At 39.1% G+C, this 20496-nt stretch overlaps 1 protein-coding gene and 1 long non-coding RNA gene across 5 annotated transcripts in view; one reads left to right on the plus strand and one right to left on the minus strand.

Moving 5' to 3' along the window:
* The window catches only part of LOC135771790 (uncharacterized), a 407895-nt gene that overhangs the window by 257199 nt on the left and 130200 nt on the right, over positions 1 to 20496 (plus strand). For all 4 annotated transcript variants that reach the window (XM_065282140.1, XM_065282141.1, XM_065282142.1 and 1 more), the window contains one exon: positions 10162 to 10275. In XM_065282140.1, coding sequence (XP_065138212.1) covers positions 10162 to 10275 — 114 coding nt within the window. The remainder of the gene's footprint in view (positions 1 to 10161; positions 10276 to 20496) is intronic.
* On the minus strand, positions 14374 to 20390 carry LOC135771864 (uncharacterized). Its single transcript, XR_010543094.2, has 5 exons — positions 20096 to 20390; positions 15598 to 15654; positions 15392 to 15455; positions 15044 to 15105; positions 14374 to 14884 (listed from the first exon to the last, which is right to left on the minus strand). It is a non-coding gene; the product is annotated as an uncharacterized lncRNA (long non-coding RNA).

A 20496-nucleotide genomic window follows, 5' to 3' on the forward strand; every position in this document is an offset into this window, starting at 1 on the left:
GTCAACTGGGAAAAGAGCAAACTCTGCCCCACGCAGAGGATCTCTTTTCTCGGGATGGAACTGGACTCGATCGATTTATCGGCGCGTTTGACAGAAGAGCGCGTCCAGTCAATTCTGACTTGCCACGGTTCATTCCGAGGGAAGAATGCGGTCCCGCTGAAACAATTTCAAAAGCTCCTGGGGCATATGGCAGCAGCAGCGGCCGTGACACCGCTCGGACTGCTCCATATGAGACCGCTTCAGCGTTGGCTTCACGATCGAGTCCCGAGGAGAGCGTGGCGCGCCGGCATCCATCGTGTAACTATTACACCTGCGTGTCGCCTAACATTCCCCCCGTGGTCGGACCCCGCGTTTCTCAGGTCCGGTGTGTCCATGAGACAGATCGCTCAGCATGCTGTTGTACACACAGATGCGTCCGACACGGGCTGGGGTGCCACGTACGACGAGCTTACAGCTTCAGGGGTGTGGACAGCACCCCAGTTGCACTGGCACATCAATTGCCGAGAGTTGTGGGAAGTATATCTGGGACTTGTACGCTTCGCTACGGAGCTGCGAGGGAAGGATGTACTAGTACGCACCGACAACACTGCGACCGTTGCGTATATCAACCGTCAAGGCGGTTTGCGCTCCCGTCACCTGTCGCATCTCGCTCGTCATCTCCTCCTTTGGAGTCAGAAGCATCTGAGGTCCCTTCGTGCCATTCACATTCCGGGCTCGCTCAATACAGCGGCGGACGCGCTTTCTCGAGCTGCGCGCCCCGGCGAATGGCGACTCCACCCCCAGACGGTCCAGCTAATTTGGAAGAAGTTCGGTCGTGCGCAGATAGACCTGTTTGCGTCGCCGGACGATACCCACTGTCGCCTGTTTTATTCACTAACCGAGGGCAGCCTCGGCGTGGACGCATTGGCACACAGCTGGCCTCGGGGGATGCGCAAATACGCATTCCCCCCAGTGAGCTTAATCGCGCAGACACTGTGCAAAGTCAGGCAGGACGAGGAGAGCCTTTTACTGATCGCCCCATATTGGACGAGCAAGAATTGGTTTCCAGAGTTAATGCTCCTCGCGACAGCCCCTCCCTGGCGGATTCCCCTGAGGAAGGACCTTCTTTCTCAAGGAGGGGGCACATTATGGCACCCGCGCCCCGACCTGTGGGATCTCCATGTGTGGTCGTTGAGCGCGCGCAAGGTTTAGGTGATTTACCGCAAGCGGTATCTAACACAATCGACGCGGCTCGAGCTCCGTCCACAAGACGGGCTTACGCGTTTAAATGGAACCTTTTCGTCACCTGGTGCTCTTCGCAACGCGAGGACCCCAGAGAATGCCCTATTAACATCGTGCTTTTATATCTTCAACATAGGTTAGACGGTAGGCTGTCACCCTCCACCATTAAAGTTGATATCGCTGCTATTTCTGCTCATCACTCACTTATCAACGGCAGATCAGTTGGCCAGCATGATTTAGTTATTAGATTTTTAAGAGGCGCTCGTAGGCTAAACCCCTCGCGCTCTCCTTCTATTCCTCCCTGGGACCTGTCCATGGTGCTGAAAGCCCTTCAGGCCCCCCCGTTCGAGCCTTTGCAGTCTGCGAGTCTGAAGCTTTTATCAATGAAAGCTCTGACCCTGCTAGCATTGGCTTCAGTGAAGAGAGTAGGAGATTTACATGCATTCTCTGTTGACGACTCGTGCCTTCAGTTTGGTCCTGCTGCCTCAAGCGTAACATTGAGGCCCAGACCAGGCTACGTGCCCAAAGTTCCCACTACTCCTTTCAGAGACCAAGTGGTGAGCTTGCAAGCGCTGCCTCCGGAGGACGCAGACCCAGCCATGGCTTTGTTGTGCCCCGTACGCGCACTGCGACTCTACGTGGTTCGCACGCAAAGCCTCAGGACCTCAGACCAGCTCTTTGTTTGTTATGGTGGCCAGCAGAAAGGGAAAGCTGTCACTAAGCAGAGGTTGTCTCATTGGATAGTTGATACTATCACCCTGGCTTATAATCTTCAGGGTATTCCTTGCCCCTTTAATTTGAGAGCGCACTCCACACGGAGTGTTGCCTCATCTTGGGCTCTAGCTCGTGGTTCCTCGCTAACAGACATCTGTAGAGCTGCTGGTTGGGCGACACCTAATACGTTCATTAGATTTTACAGTGTTCGTATCGAGCCTGTATCCTCTCGTGTTCTTTCCTCACCAGGGAGGGCACGGAGAGCAGACTCGCAGGTCGGCTTGCAGCCTCCAACTGATGCTTCATAACTGTGTCAGTATGGAAGGCCTTCAGAACAAAAATGCGTAATGGTTTGAATTGTTCTTCCTCCGCTGCCTTGGCAGCCTTTGTTGCGGAGCATTGGCTGTCAGCCTTCACTAGCTGCATCCTCGCGAACCTACGTGTTGGCTCGGGCTCCACATTGTGTCCCACCGGGTTCCTTTGTGAGTATTTTTCCGTGGGGTTAATCCTACCAGCCCACGTTTCCCTTAGCAGAGCACTGCTTTGCTTACACAGCCACGGCTGTCTTTATTCTTATCGTCCACCATTAGCCCTTAAGAGGGGCGGTGGCTTCCGCAGCGTTCCTATCCCGCTCAGGTAGGGCGCTTCCCAGTCGCTGGCACTTCTGTGGGTTAAAGGAACATCTAGTGCCCGGCCTTCTGCCCTATCTTAGTTCTCCATGTCCCCGAGGGGATTTTGGAGGATTCTCTGCAGACACTGGAAGAGGTCAGCCCCTAGTGGCGTTTTGGTAGGGATTCCCAATTCGTCGGTCACGACGTGACGTCGTAGTGACCGACTGAAAGGGAACGTCTCGGTTACGGATGTAACCCTCGTTCCCTGAAGGAGGGAACGGATACGTCACGTCCCGTCGCCACAGGTGCTGCCACCTGCTGTTACGGCCGGTCACACTTTCCGGCTTTCTCAGCGAAAAAGAAGCTAATTTCCCTATTTGCACCTGCTGCTTATATACGCACCTGGCGGGGCGGCGCCAGCATTATGCAAATATCTCAATGCCAAGTTCATTGGCGTTTTAGTAGTATTCGAAGCAGATTGGTCCTCTAAGCGAGTTCCCAATTCGTCGGTCACGACGTGACGTCTCCGTTCCCTCCTTCAGGGAACGAGGGTTACATCCGTAACCGAGACGTTTCTAATGATGTATTACATGTATGTGTATGATTATGAATGACGGAGTATTTTAAGTGGATGTCACACGAAACAGAAAAAAATGCGTCAAAACGCAGCCCCGCGTTTTTGGACCCCAGGGGGTTAATGCAGGTTCAGTGGCAAACGGGTCTGTATGGCATACTATTCACAAGACACATGAAAGCGGCAAAATTGCAACCCGACCATACGTGCCAACCCATTTGACTAAGGCTGGAGGCCCCACTGTCGTCGTTAATGCAGGTTCAGTGGCAAACGGGTCTGTATGGCATACTATTCACAAGACACATGAAAGCGCTAAAATTGCAACCCGGCCATACGTGCCAACCCGTTTGACTAAGGCTGGAGGCCCCACTGTCGTCGTTAATGCAGGTTCAGTGGCAAACGGTGGCAAACTATTTAATGCAATTCATTTTAAGTTTTCATGCAGAAAAGGTTTTTATTTATTTATTTGGTTGGTCTGTGTTATGACCGTGAGTGCTTTGTTCCGTGAAAATAACTATTGCGAGTTAAGAACCTTTACTAGACAAATTATGCGAATGCTTTGTTGAAGAGAAAGGTTTTTAAAATGATTGACTGTGTCTGATTCTCGGACATCGGTTGGTAAATCATTCCAGAGCTTAGTGGCTAAGTAGGAAAAGGATCTTACACTTTTAGACACTTTTTATAGTCTAGGGATAATCAATAGACCAGAATTTTGCGACTGTAGTGTGCGTGATGGATTGTATTCTGATAGTAACTCTCTAAGATATGAGGGTGCTAAGCCATTTAAAGCTTTGTAGGTGATTAGTGATATTTTAAATTGTATGCGATATTTAACTGGTAGCCAGTGTAAAGATGCCAGAATTGGGCTTATGTGGTCATACTTCTTAGATCGAGTAAGTACCCTTGCAGAAGCGTTTTGAACTAGCTGAAGCTTGTTGACCTGATTTGAATGGAATCCCCCGAGTAGCGAGTTACAATAGTCTATTCTAGAGGTCATAAAAGCATGAATAAGCTTCTCTGCATCAGATGTAGACAGTATATGGCGTATTTTGGAGATATTTCTAAGATGGAAGAATGCTGTGCGGCAGACGTTGTCGATATGACTATCGAAGGATAAGTTGCTGTCGAACATCACACCCAAGTTCCTAACCGTGGAAGATGGCACCACAGTACAGCCATCTATGTGCAATTTGTAATCTGACATATTATGTTTGTAGCGATTCGGTTCAATAATAAGCATCTCTGTCTTATTGGAGTTGAGCTTAAGAAAGTTATGTGCCATCCAGGCACTAACATCGCTAATGCAGTCTTTTAGCTTAGAAAACGTGTGTGTTTCGCTGGGATGTGAGGAGAAGTAAAGCTGGGTATCATCCGCATAGCAGTGAAAACTTATGTTATGTTTCCTGATAATGTCTCCTAGGGGTAACATATATAACGAGAACAGGATAGGACCTAAAACTGATCCCTGCGGTACACCGTATTTAACCAGGGAGTAGGGCTGGGCCGGTTTGGATTTTTTTTTACCGCGGTCGGTAATCAACAAATTCCCGCGGTTTTGCGGTTTATTGGCAAGACAATGAGTTAAATAACATGCATGATTTATTTATCTTTAATACAAAACACGTGCAAATTACTTAAGGAACATGTAAAGTGAATTTTATTTCCTTCCACATTTCTTCAATTTCAACATTCAACAACTTGAACAATTAGTATTATCAGTTAAAAAAAATGTTAACGCATTGTGCGTGTCCACACGTGCCTACAGACATTTCGCCACTTTTCTATCCTTAATTTGTGAATAGCCTGTAAGGACGCAAATTATTGCTGCCCTGATGGTCTGGTAAAATAAACATTTGTATGAGAAATCACTTGTACTGCATATGTGTCTGTGCTTGAGTATAGCTGGGAAGCTGCACGGAGACGCGTGTGTGTGTGTGTGTGCAAGATGATGCGGTCTGTCTGTCTGTCTCGCGCGCGCCTGGGCAGTCCGCCTCTGTTGCGCGTGCTTGGACAGACCGCTTCTATCCTCGACCCTTACCATAAACATCTGTCTTTTTCCACAAACAGAGAAAGAAGACGCAAAAGCAAAAATTTTTGAAATGTGTCCTGCTTTAGAAATTGCCACTGTTGTAGGCTAGATCAGAGGTCCCCAACCACCGGGTCGCGACCCAGTACTGGGTCGTGGACAAGTTGCCACCGGGTCACAAGAACGTCCCGAAAAAATGTGTATAATAGCCACGTAATAGCTTAATCGGGTATTTTGTATTGTAAGAGCCGACTTCAAATAACATCAATCATTTCCACATTTGAACAGAGCCGCGCTCTCTCTCTTTTTCTCCGCCTCTCTCTCTCTACCAGCGCATCAGCGATCACATTGCTGTCATTAGAGTTTGAGCATACAGTACTTTTAAAACACAATCGATTAAAGAATTGCGGAGGTATGACTTTATGAATCATTTGCAAATGTACGTTGCAATGATGTACATATGCGGAGACGTTCAAATGTGTGACAGCGCAAATGACTGAGAAGTAATTATTTTATTCTTCTTTATAACAACTTCAGAATTATCCGTCGATCGTAGCACCATGATCAAAATAAACTATTAGGCTAATAATATTTTAACGGCTACACTTTTAACGTAAATTTGAAAGGAACCTAAACTTGTCAATCATCATTAATCATGGTAAACGATCTGCGCCCAGCCGCAATTCTTCTGGCATCTCTCCTCCTTCACTGCATTTTTCTTCTGTTCTTTTACTTGGAATTGGGTCTCGAGCCCGACCAAGATTCGAGCTGCCTTCGAGAACAGCAAGTCAAGTTCGTTTAGGTTCCATTAATTATTAAGACTAAATGGGCATGCAAACTAGTAAAAACAATAAAAGTAAAAAACAATCCGCCAAAATATGGTTTTACACGTCTATAGAAAATATACTATAGCCTAAATAAAGCAATTATTAATTTTCCTAATGCATGGTTGTTATCTTTACTTCCGTAAAAGGAGGATTCTCAGCACGTTTGAACAGCAACTCTACTTTAAACGAGTGACAGACAACGTCACCTGTATTTCTACTCAATGACAATTTAATATTAAAATCATATCAGTTAATGTTCTGTTAACAAGTTGCGGTTGTTAACAAGCTGCGTGTATAACATCCGCACATAACACACAGGTGCAGGCCAATGTTTCAAGTTTTTTTTTTTTTTTTTGCGGTTATGACGGTGAGGAGCTCAGACCCGCGGCATGGGTCACGTGACCGCGGTATGGCGGTAATCCGGTTACCGCCCCAGGCCTACCAGGGAGTGATATGACTCTTCCTCATTTACATAAACAAAGTGATAGCGATTGGTTAGATATGACCTAAACCAGGCTAGCACCTGACCACTGATACCAACATAGTTTTCTAGTCTATTGAGTAAGATTGTGTGATCTATTGTGTCAAAGGCTGCACTAAGGTCTAGTAATATAAGAATTGAGATTTCACCATGATCAGCTTTTAATAGGAGGTCATTTGTAACTCTAAGCAACGCTGTCTCTGTGCTATGGTGGGGCCTGAATCCTGATTGGAACTTTTCATATGTACTATTATTTGTCAAGAATGTGCTTAACTGGCTTGCCACTACCTTTTCTAATATTTTCGAAAGAAAAGGGAGATTTGAGATTGGTCTAAAGTTATTAAGCTCTCCCTGATCAAGCTGTGGTTTTTTAATCAGCGGTTTAATAACTGCTAGTTTGAAAGCTGTTGGAACGTATCCTATTTCTAGTGATGAGTTAAAGATATTTAGAACCGGGGTTGACACTACAGGGAATACCTCCTTAAGTAGTTTTGTGGGAACGGGGACTAATATACAGGACGATGATTTGGATTATGTGACTAGTTTAGAGAGCTCATCTATTGTAGTAGGTTTAAATGAATCAAGATGTTCGCATGGTAATCTAGTGTTAAGTGAACTAGTGGGTAGAGTGGTGGCTGCCTGGGTAGCTACAATGTTTTCCCTAATAGCCGAAATTTTGTTAGAAAAGAAGTTCATGAAGTCGTTACTATTGTGTTGGAGTTTACTATTGGTTTCTGTTTGTTCTTTGTTTCTAGTCAGTTTCGCAACTGTGCTAAAGAGGAAACGAGGGTTATTATGATTCTCATTTATAAGCTTGCTAAGATATGTAGATCTGGCGGTTTTAATAGCCTGTCTGTAGTTTTTAACACTCTCTTTCCATGCTGCACGCCATACTTCTAACTTTGTGCTTCTATAATTTCTTTCCATTTTTCTAGCTGCCTTTTTAAGGGCTGCGGTGTGATGGTCATACCATGGAGCTGGCGGTTTTTCTTTAAATCTCTTTTTTCGAATTGGAGCAACGGCATCCAATGTGTTAGAACAGACATTGTTCAGGTTTTCTATTACAGTATTTAGATCGTCACAGTTATCTGCTACATGTTTCATTTGGGACAGGTCTGGAAGAGTGCTAATAAAGCTATCTTTAGTGGTGGGAATTATTGTTCTGGCTAGTCGGTAGCATGTTGTGGATTGAGTGATCCTATCTAGAAGTACAGTGTATGACACAAGGTAATGGTCAGAAACTGCATCACTCTGAGGTGATATTTCGATGTCATTAATATTGAGTCCGAGTGACAGAATTAAGTCTAATGTGTGCTTACGAGTATGCGTTGGCCCTGTCACGTTTTGTCTAATATTGAGAGAATTTAGAACATCCATAAACGCACGTCCTATGCATCTTTTGGGTTATCCACATGGATATTAAAATCACCAACAATAAGAGCTTTATCTACAGTGACTACAAGCTCAGACAGGAAATCTGCTATTTCTTTAAGGAAATCTGCATGGTGGCCCAGAGGTCTATAGATTGTTGCTAAGGCAAAAGAAAGCTGTTTGTGGTTACGATTAGTTATTTCCATATTTAACAACATTAGTTCAAATGATTTAAATTTTAGTTCAGATTTTTGTTTTACTTTAAAAATTTTGTTGTATATTGTAGCTTCACCACCCCCTCTCACCTTTAATCGAGGTTTGTGTTTATAATAATAGTCTTGTGGGGTGGATTCATTTAAACTAATGTAGTTGTCTGCTTTAAGCCAGGTTTCTGTTAAACAGAGTGCATCTAAGTTTTGGTCTGTAATTATTTCATTGACAATATGTTCTTTATTGGTAAGCGATCTAATGTTAAGAAGGCCGAATTTTAACGTTCGAGGTTCATCTGTTAATGTATTGTTTTCTAATTTTATATTAATCAGATTTGTACCAGATGTAGCAAGCGGTGCTCTGTATTTATTTGTTCGGGGAACAGATACAGTTGAGATGTGCTGATATTTCGGTAAGATTGACTCGAAGTGCTGGGATATAAGTGGTCTTGACATATCACGGCAGCTAACAGACGGATGGTTAAGCCGATCCGTCTGTTTCCTGACCTGGGCCCTGGATAGTCAGACTATATCAGAATTAAGACTATTGATCAGATTTCTAGTGAGTATAGCACTTCCTTCCGATGACGGATGAAGGCCATCTCAGGTTAGGAGGAATAGTCTTCCCCAGAAATGCTTCCAATTGTCTATAAACCCTACGTTATGCTGAGGGCACCACTTTGACATCCAGCCATTGAGAGACACTAATCTACTATGTGTTTCATCTCCCCGTTAGGCGGGGAGGGGACCAGAGCAAATTACATTGTCTGACATTGTTTTTGCAATTTCACACATCCCCTTCATAGTATCTTTGGTGATTTCCGACTGTCGGAGTCTGGTGTCATTCGTGCCGGCGTGAATAACAATCTTAGAAACTTCCGCTTAGCATTAGCCAGCACTTTAAGTTTGGATCTAATGTCAGACGTTCTGGCTCCTTTTCGACTATGGTGTTTGGTGCCTCAATGTTAGTGTTCCTGAGTATAGAATCTCCAATGACCAGGGCACTTTTAACAGGTGTTTCAGCTGGTGTACTCCTTAGGGGATCGAATCTGTTAGAAATTACCGTAACGTTATGGGTCTTAGAAGGACGCCGTATATGACTATGCCGGTCTGCGGAGCTGCATCGCGTGGGGTGTTCGGTTGTGGCACGCCTCGGTCGCCTGCGAACGTCTGGGGCCAGGGTGATGTGGGGCATGCTGAATCTGCGAAGGCCGGGCAGCGGCTCCTCCACAGCTTCCCGATCGCTTTCATGTTGGGCGATGGCGTCTCCGTTCAGTCGTTCACGGTCCGTGAAGCTGCATCGTGTGGAGTGCTCGTTTGTTGCACGCCTCGGTCGCTTGTGGACGTCCGAAGACGGGGTGAAGTGGGCCCTGTACCTCGCGTTGGATCTGCTAAAACCGGGTATCAACTCCTCCACAGCTTCCCGCTCAGGTGAGGACAGGTCAGAAAAGCATATATCAGATGAATCCGCCATTAGATTGGAAAATGTTAGCTTCAGCCTCCACCGTTTGTTGATGCTAGCGGGCTATATGCTAACACTGGGTGTTTATTAGTGATAAATAGTTTCACGTGGTAGTACTGCTCAATAATCGTCATGGTAAAGTATTCCTATGTAAAACTAATAAGTTATATTATATAAATAGGAATAAGATGGTAAAAAAGGATTTTAGATGATGAACTCGACGGAGCTCCGATGCACGATCTCAAAAAACCTCTGAAACATAAGATTATAGCTTTTACAGTAAATATAAAAAGTCTACACACCTGTTAAAATTCCAGGTTTTTGTGATGGTAAAAATGAATCCAAGATGAATCATGTTGGAACTTAAAAATGAAGGTTAATAACAATAAGAATCATTTTACGGTAAAAAAATGCAAAAAAAAAAATGTTTCTAAAAGAGAGAAACATCTGTACAAGCACTCGGTTAAATTGACAGTTTTTGTACCAACAGCGCAAATAAAAAAAATCAACAGCTCAAATAAGTGCTTTCTAATGGCAAATGAGTTTTATATTTATTTGTTATTATATTATAAAAAATATTATAATTAAATACAATTTTCATCATGGTCTTCTTAAAATTTTTAGAATAATGTAATTTAAAGTATTAAATGTGTTGTGTGTTATAGTTCAGTTCATCAGAAGAGATCAGATCCAGAGCCCAGCTGTGTGTCTATGAAGACTGACGTGTCAATGGATCCACCAGTGCATTTTAAGAGTGAAGATACACAACCTGCTGACAGGTATTTAAAAAAACTCTGAAACATAAGATTATAGCATTTACAGTGGATATAAAAAGTCAACACACCTGTTAAAATTCCAGGTTTTTGTGGTGGTAAAAATGAATCCAAGATGAATCATGTTGGAACCTATAAATGAAAGTTAATAACAATAAGAATCATTTTACGGTGAAAAAATGCAAAATAAAAATTGTACAATAACCAGGTTGCATAAGTGTGCACACATCTTAACTAATCCTTAGTTGCAGCACCTTTAGATTTTATCACAGCATGCAATCTTAATGAGTAAGTGTAAATCAGTTTCACACATCTTGTCTAGGGGTGGGACAATACATCGATAAGGAGATGTATCGTTGTCTGCCTCCGTGCGATACAGGAATCGTTACGTTGGCATAAAATTATTCATGTGTTTAGTGCCACCCGAGGAGCCATGAAGTAATGACATTGAGAAATCTATTTTAGAGCATCTTTTTTATTGATTTATTTATCGATATTTAATGTCAGCATATTGATTATAGTATTGTTAGAGATCGCCATACCGATGTATTGTCTTACCTCTATTCCAAAATACCCTTGGCATTGTCCTGAATGTTTGAAATATAAAGATGACAGCAAAATGTTACTTTATTATGTATTCATTTATTCAAATGTTAATAACTGTGATTTTTAACAGTTGCATAACACAGAGATGTAATTAAGAATGCTATTGTCTCTGAGTATGGAGTCAATAGGTGATGTTTTTGTGGTCATTTTGTGGGTGAAAGAATGTAAAGATTTGTCCCTTTGTTTTAGACAACACTGCTGCATAGCCATGCTGTTTCTTAATTAATTTTTATGATCAACTTGTGGCTTAGGATGAGATTGCATAGGGGTTTGGATGGATGATTAGAAGAAATGCTGTGGGTCCAATCCAAACTTCCTCCTCTTCTCAGTTTTGGTACTCAAGTCAGCCACAAGAGGTGCCTGGTAGTTGTTTTATGGCGCTTTTCCATTGCATAGTACCCCACGGTTTGGTTTGGGTCGGGTCAGGTTACTTTTGGGAGCTTTTCCATTGGGTGCAGTATGTGGTACCCAGTGTTGGGTAAGTTACTCCAAAAAAGTAATTAATGACTAGTTACTAATTACATCTTCAATCATGTAATTAGAGTACTTTACAAATTACTATCTCAAAAAGTATTTAATTACTTATTACCAGAGGTGTAAAGTGCTTGAGTAAATGAACTTCGTTACTGTACTTAAGTATTTTTTGGGCTACTTTGTACTTGTACTGAGTATCAAAAATATAGGCAACTTTTACTCTCTACTCAATTACATTTTTGATTGGGTATTTGTACTCTTTACTCCACTACATTTGAAATAACACTTACCGTTACTCGCTACATTGTTTATTCGTCAAATAAAAATGAGACTAAAGTGTCAGAGAGTGATGATGGATAGAATCTGTGGTCGCGAGGTTACACGCACACACACAACTGAGGGACTTCATTTGGCGCTGCGCAGAGCAATCGTATGAAATCAAAGTACTGCGAGAGCGAATCAAATACATATGGAGAAGTCTGGTCTCGCGGTACTTTGATGTCAAACACTAAATGGCTTGCGTTGAGCCACCGTAGCGGGACATCTGCGTGCTGGGTATGTCATAAACTGTAGAGAAAAGTTCGCGTCTGGACTGAAAGAAGAGATAAAGAGCAAACATATGGATGCATATCACATTTGCTTCAGTCAAGGGACCCTTTGTTAAACATGTGATGCTACAATCAAAACAAAAGTGATGCGCGATTGCAGGAGGGTCATCCCGCAACTCAAAGGCAAGCTCAAATGTTTGTAAACTCTGATGCTACTTTATCAGCTAACCTGAGTTACATAACTTGATATAACTTACTATATAAGCCAAAATAAACCAGCGAGGTCCTGTACTAATTGCCCAAGTAACTTAAGTTCATTATAAGATTGATAATAAGTGTACAATTTCACTGTCCTCACATTTAATCAAGTATGCTGTAATGTATTTACTGTAAAGAGGGATGCATGACAGAAGAAATGTAGTGCACTTGTGAGATAGTGGTGTTACGTACTACATGTGTTTACAATTAATCTTTCAAATGAACAACTTCACGTTTTTAATATGCATTATCATATTTCTGTTAGTGTAATTTTAGTTTACTGGATTTTTTTTAAATATTAAAATTATATCTTTTTTAGGATAGGCCTATATAAGAATATTTGGTAACACTTTACAATAAGGTTCATTAGTTAACAGTAGTTAATGTATTAACCAACTTGAACAAACCATGAGCAATACATTTGTTACATTATTTATTCATCTTTGTTAATTTTAGTTAATAAAAATTTAAGCTTTAATTGTTTGTTCATGTTAGTTCAGAGTGCATTAACTAATGTTAACAAGATTTTAATAAAGTATTAGTAATTGTTGAAATTAATATTAACAAAGATGAATAAATGCTGTATAAGTGCAGTTCATTATTAGTTCATGTTAACTAATGTAGCTAACTAATGTTAACTAATGAACCTTATTGTAAAGTGTTACCATATATTTATATCACAAATTAGGCTATATATTTTTCAGCATGGCACATTTACATTTTATGTAGATTTCTAGACCAAAATCTCATGGCATTTAGTTGAATAAAATTAGACTAAAACTAAATCAATTCAGATGACAAAAATATGACTAAAACTAAATTACATTTTAGTCAAAAGACTATGACTATGTTTAATCTGTGTTTGTTCTGCCAGGTCAAAATTTTGAGGTGTTTGATTTCTTTTCTATATTAGGAAATAAAACCTCATAAATAAACTTTCTTAGTTTTCACTGCCCAGACCTACAATGTCTCTTTGTGTTGAGGACTAGTGCATCTTTGAGCCAACATTCAGTACGAGTAAAAATACTTGAGTACTTTTAAATTGGGTTACTTTAATACTTTTACTCAAGTCGTATTTAAATTGGTGACTTGTAACTTGTAGTGGAGTAATTTTTACAGTAAGGAATTTGTACTTTTACTCAAGTATGGCTTTCAGCTACTCTTTACACCTCTGCTTATTACTAATTACTTTCTAAATCCTATTTAGTACATGATACACGGATAGGCTTGAAATGGCTCGAAGAAATAATATATAAAAGTACATCAATTATTCTGGTCCCACTTTAGGGTCCAATTCTCTCTATTAACTAACTTTTAACTACTTTTGCCTCAATATACTCCAACTACTGCTTATTAATACTAAAGACGTTGTTAATTTTAAGTTTTGGTAGAAATGGGGAGGGTTAAGGAAGTAGAATAAGGTTTTGCAGAATCAGGCATTAATATGTGCTATTAAGTATTAATAAACAGCCAGCATCTCATTAAAATTAATGCTAATAATCAACCAGTTAATAGTGAGATTTGTAAACTTAAACCATGTTAAATCCACTGTTGTATTATAGTATACATTATTGTTTTAGAGTCCATACACAGTATTTAGTTACATCAGAAGTAACTGTAATTAGATTACAAGAAAAATAAGAGTAATCCCTTACTTTACTTTTTCAAGGGAAAAGTAATTTAATTACAGTAACTAATTACTTAGTAACTAGTTACACCCAACACTGGTGGTACCCGATATTTTTTTCGCACCACCTCGGTTGGGGTTCCAAGCGACCTGAGCCAATACCAAACGTGATGCGAAAACACTGTAGATCACTGATTGGTCTGAGAGAATCGTCACTACAGCGTCATCGCTATAATGTACACTGTTAACGATTTCCCTGTATTTTTACAGTACGGTACTGGCAGCACGGTTGCCAGTAAGTTACTGTATTTTGGGTTTACAGTACTGTACTGTAATACCATTTACAGTACACAAACTAGTACTGTATAGTTACAAAGCAGTACTGTACTGTAATTTTACAATATTTTATTACAGTAGTCTATTTTTACAGTAATTTACTGTAATGTCTATATTGACCCATAAATACTATTTATTACTTATTACAATTAATACAATAATATTATATAAAATAGCTAGAGATTTAGGTTTAAATCTATAGTTATTAATATGGTAAAAATGCTTAATTAAAACATAATGAATTAAAAGGCAATCCAAGCAATGTTTGTATCAAAATTTTATTTAAAAAAACATTTAATTGAAACAAACATATTTAAAACAAGATTTTAAACAATAATAAACATATAATCAAGTAACATAAAATAAAATCAACAAGTATAAACAAGTTTGGAGACCCCTGCTGTAACATATTTAACTCTGGCAAATAGAACACTGTTCCATAGTTTGAAGTTTTCAGTTTAAAGTCCATCATCGACTAAAAGGTAACATTTCACTGTGGTAAAAACAACACTGGCCCATAGTTTTAAATATTCTACTTGAATTTCATTTAACACTAAAAATAAATTAAAAATTAAACTGTGGCAGACAGACCACAGTGGCCTTTACTTTGAAGTCGTCCATTCAAACTCAATCAGGGACTGCATGAAGCTGTTCACAGGGGTTAATGGCCACAGCTTTTCTCTGCACCAAGTTCCTTGTCTTTTTGCTTGCTCCTTGTCTGGATGTGCACTTTTTCCCATCTTTGGAATTAATTCTATCCAGAAACCTGTTAGAAATATCATAAACATTAAGTCAACAAATATAAGATAGAAAAAGTTTCTTAAAAAACTAAACTCAGCCTTGAATTTACTCCTATTCTGAAACCTTTTGCTCTTATTCTACTGTTCCACACCTAATTACATAAAAATACAGAAGATTCACTTACCGCTGAACAAACTCTTTTCTCAATGGACAGCATCCACCTGGATCCTGTCATGATTGAATGTCCTGAACAGAAAGTACAATTGTTACTGATTTGGACACAACTTTTTATTCTGAAAACAAAATCTTTTGTCAATAAAGTCCAGGGACACCTTGCTAAATAAATACAATTATTAAATTAAATTTCTTATAACCAAAGTCTGAATATTTCTGTTTGTATATTTCTACATGGCACACTAAGACAATTGTGTACATGTTGTGTATGGTCGTGTTACAGTGTTGTGTGTGGGAATTGTGAATGAGTGTATACATGGGTATTTAAAGAAGCTGTAGTGGTAAAGTGCAAACTTACCGAACATAATGTGCTTGGTGTGTGTCTGGTATCACACGTTGTGCCTCCACATCTGCCTTAACTCCTGAAAAGTGCAAGGACACTCAGGTAAACTACAAATAAAAAGTGATCAGCCACATTCCTGTGTACTTTTACATGTGACGTGAAAGCATTTAATATTGCAGTCGAAAAAATACATGACTTGTAACTGTACATCATGTACTTGCCTGGTGCCTTTAAAGATGATCCATCTTACCCAATCCAGCTTACAAGCAATGGTAAGACTGTAAAAAGACAAATGTTACAAAATCTGTTAGCCATAGAAATAAATAGACATTGTGAAGGAAATGGTAAAAGAAAATTTAGTAACACTTTACTATAAGAGTTTATTCCTTAACATTTGGTAATGCCTTAGCTAATATGAACTAACAATGAACAATATATTTTACAACATTAATAATATTTGATAATGTTCATTGTGCAGAGACAAAGTGATTGATTTAAAAATGTACTAAGTGTTTAAATATAATATCATGCTATGCTAACAAATAAAACATTACTGTAAGTGTTAAGTCAGTTGTAAAACAAATATATATATATATATATATATATATATATATATATATATATATGAAGAGTTTGGTTCCAAAATGCAATAAACGCCATTTTTGAAAAAAATGAGTTACTGCCAGAATCGGTATTATATCAGGTCAGGATTAAAAAGTCAATTCTTAATTTTACGCAAAATCCAATATCCGCCGTGTTATTCTGTCATCTTTTCTCCCTTTTTTCCCAAAACGCAATAAACGCCACTCCTCCTTTTTTACAGAACGCAATAAATCCGTTCCAGAAATTACAGCGCACCATTCACGCAATGTAAACAAACAATGGCGGCTCGCTGAGTACACGGAGTCCTAGTTTTCCTCATCTGCTTTTTACTTCGTGATCAACAAACAAACAAAAACAAAATAATACTTTAATAGCATTGATAAACCTGTGGTGGTTTTCTGTGACGGGAAAGAAACGTAAGCATCAACATCTAATAATTTACGCAAAAGGCACTCGGTAGACGGGGGCTTGTTTGCCCGGGACGACAGCATCAAGTTTCTGTCATGATAACACATTGACCCCAGGGGATCTTATGAAAAACTTTCCATAATTTTACTCAAAGTCAACGAAAATCGAGCAGGACCAAAACATTTTACAGCTGATCGCTGTGAAAAACGTTAAGCGAAGACGTCAAGTATAACCGCAGCAATGACAGTGTTCTTAATATCACAAAGTAAGTGTTTTGATTAATGACATTAATGTTTATTTTTTTAATCAGTGTGTACAACTGTTCAACTAAATGAATATAACATGGCAAAGATGAATGCACATTTATATAGGCGATTGATTCAATAGATTTATAGCATTTTGAATAAAAACTTGTCATGGATTTATTGCATTTTGTGGAAAAAAATAATCTGTTTTTATAATAAATCTTTGAAAATCAAGTTATGGATTTGATTTTTTTATGTTTTTATAACCAGTGTTGTGTGTAACGCGTTACAAAGTAACGCGTTACAGTAACATAACTACTTTTTTGAGAAAAAAGTAGTGTAACGCGTTACTACTGAAAATTTGGTAACGTAACGTAGTTCATTTTCCAATTCAGCGCAACGTTACTTTTGGTTAGATTTGACAGCGACACTGCCATCTGCGCGTTTGCGCAATAGTCACAAGGTCCACACACATGACCGAGGCTCTTATCAGTCTGCAAAGAAATCATGGCAAGCAAGAAGCAGCTGACGCTAACTTTTGAGGGATGGAGGCATCTTAATTTTAATCAATGTTTTATCAACCAATTGCCTGATTTTAATAAATAAGAAATAAATTAAAGAAAACAATTCAGCTTCATATTTATGTTTAAATGAAATAATTTTTTTAAACATAAATATAAAACTAAATGGTTTTCTTTTATTTATTTCTTATTTATTAAATTCAAGCATGGTTGATAAAACATTGATTGAAATTAAGATACAATTAATACAAAACGAAATTCACTTTAGAGAAAGGTTTCTACGAAAACAAACTTAATATAAAGTGGTAAAAATCATGTCTACCCACTCCGTTTGAAGTTAATTTCGTTTTGTATTAATTGTATCTTAGCATAGTATCTCGGAAGATCGTGCTTGTTAAATAGCTCTGTGGCTATACTGCACTGAAGCGGCTGTTTAAAATATAAACCCAGAATTCAGCGAACGTCAAGAACAAGAAAACGGAAACAACAATCAGACAGAGACGCGGAATTTACATAATGTTACACAGACCATGTTTAAATTTCAATGTTTCTGCACAGAAATACCAACTTGTTCACTTTGTTTGGTATTAATAAGCTGCGCATTGGAGTGCTGGCCGTGGTGCTGAAGACGCGCTCGGACGGAGTACTGGTGGCGGCACAGATATTTACGTGCAACCTATTGGAAACTATTATTCATTATTATATAATTATTATTCGTTATTTTACTTTATTACTTCCACTTAAGAAGAGTTCTGCACTTTTTATTTCAATATTTCTCTTTATATAAATACTATTTTGTACTTAAATCTATAATTTCATTATTTTACTAACCCAACTAACTCATCTGGGCTTTCCGATAGGTTGCACGTAAGGGGAAAAGTATAGCTTTCTTTCCCTTGAGAAGAGTTCTGCACTTTTAAACTTAATATATCTCTTTTCTTCTATTTAAAAGCTGTAATTTCGTTATTTTACTAACCCAACTAATGACTCCTCCACTTTCCAATAGATTGCACGTAGATATCTGTGTATATGTGCCATCACGCGTCTTCAGCACCGCGGGGAGCAGCCAGCACTCCAATGTGCAGCTTATTAATACCAGACAAAGTTGGTATTTCTGTCCAGAAACATTGAAATTTATACATGGTCCGTGTAACTTAATTTAAATCCTGCGTCTTGGCCTTATTGTTTTTTTCTTGTTCTTGACGTTCGCTGAATTCTGGGTTTATATTTTAAACTGCCGCTCCAGTGCAGTAGCCACACAGCTATTTAACAATGAGCACAATCTCCAGAGACACTACAACATGCTACTAATAATTCATTAATAAGAGCTGTTTTCTTGTACACAATTAAATATTTTAAGATAAATGTACAGTGTTAAAACATGTAAAAAAGACAAGATTTTAACAATGTCAAGATCAAATGCCTGAGTAACAGGGTATTGTGTATGTGTTCGTGTGTTTGTGTGTGTTTCCAAAATATTTTCAAAATACAGGCAACATAAAAGTAACGTAAAAGTAACGAGTAACGTAAAAAGTTACTTTCCAAAGGCGGTAACTAAGTAAAGTAATGGATTACTTTTTTAAAAAGTAACGAGTAACGAGCAAATACTACTTTTTTAAAGTAACTTCCCCAACACTGTTTATAACCTAAAGATGCTATGTGAAAGTTTATAACAGAAAATAGTGGTTTTCATCTTGACACTTTCTTTGTATAGAAAACACGTTTTTACCGAAATTTGTCAAAATGGACTTATTGCGTTTTGGAACCAAACTCTTCATATATTAGTTGTTATATTATATATTATATATAAATATCTAAATAAGTCTTTTTTTAATTATAACATCTTGTCTACAGAAAATCTCTGAAAATGTCTCGTTTAGTGCAGAAAATAGCGATTTATAGTGACAAGGTAAAAAGACTGTCCCTTTCATGTTTAACCCGGACCGGCTGCGGTGTAACACTATTTCACGCAAAGTTTTTTAACAAGTTAACGTTAGTAGCTAGCTGCTCACTTTAAAGATAAACATGATCGCCTAAATCTGAGCAATCCTGGTGATGCCAGTTTCCTACACGATGTAATTATGGACTATTTTACATCCAGAGATGAAGGATCAGATGACAGAGACGAGAAGACAAAGGTACGTAAATGCGGAGCCCATTCTCTTTTCGTGCATTGATTTGATGTGTTTTGGAAACTTATATATACTGCATGTAATGCATCTGAAGTGGTGGAAACAATATGCCATAAAAATGTATTGGACAACTTACTGGACGTGTAAAACGCTTTAGAGAAGATATTCTCTGCTTTTGCTGATATACCGTAATATAATAACAACAACAATAAGCGCGGCAATCCCTTTCGTTCATCTGATATTAAGATGAGCCCAGGTCTGAATTATATTTGGTCGAAGTTAAAGCTGCGATGAGTTCGATGCATGTATCCAGTTAAATATGAGGTTTCTTGTTTTCACTTCTGTGGAGGAGTTCGGTATGCTGTGTACGGCGTGTCAAGTCCTGTCTGTTTACAACCACAGCCTTACCAAACAGTCGAACTTAATACTTTTCTCTGACGCTAACTGAACGGATGAAACGCCGAGATAAACGACCGTTATGCTGGGACCGCAAGACCGCGCTGGCGGGTTGTCTTTGTCCATTTCGTTAAAAATAGTTTCATTGTCACCACACTTTCAACACAATATAAACTCACCAAAACCCTCATAATTTAGTTAAAACAACCCTATATTCATTAAAAAAAGGTGTAAAGCGAGTTAAAGCAGTGGTAGACATCTGTGTGTAAGCTTACTTTCTGGGGGAGATTGAAACTTTGTTGGCGACCATTTTTCTCTCTCATTGCACGTTTAAAACAATATTGTGACAAACTATTGACAACATTCTTAAACTAAAAATTAAGTTTTCATGAAACAGAAATATTTCAAACTTACCGAACTGCCAGAAATCAATCGTCCTCCTTCAGCTGCAGCCAGGAGTTGTGCTGTCTGTGTGATTTGACTCTGGCGCACTTTCTCTGATTATTGCAAGTACACCTGGCACATTACAGCAATGGCTACAGCAAGGTTACATCAAGACCAAAATATACTGTAAAATTTTCCCGCTCAAACAAATTTACCCAGAATGCATTATGAACTGCAGTACTGTACTGTAATGTACACATACAGTATAGTACTGTGGATTTTTACAGTAAAGTACTGCTAAATCTACAGCGACATCTAACAGTGTAGATTAGCTTTACCTGTGCTAGCTTGTGCTGTCTTGAGCACACATGTTGTCATCTGTGCTCTGCTGTAAGTTCCCAAACTTCCTTTTACCCATAAAAAAACATCCA

The sequence above is a fragment of the Paramisgurnus dabryanus genome, chromosome 8 (genome assembly GCF_030506205.2).
Source record: "Paramisgurnus dabryanus chromosome 8, PD_genome_1.1, whole genome shotgun sequence".
NCBI lineage: Eukaryota > Metazoa > Chordata > Actinopteri > Cypriniformes > Cobitidae > Paramisgurnus > Paramisgurnus dabryanus.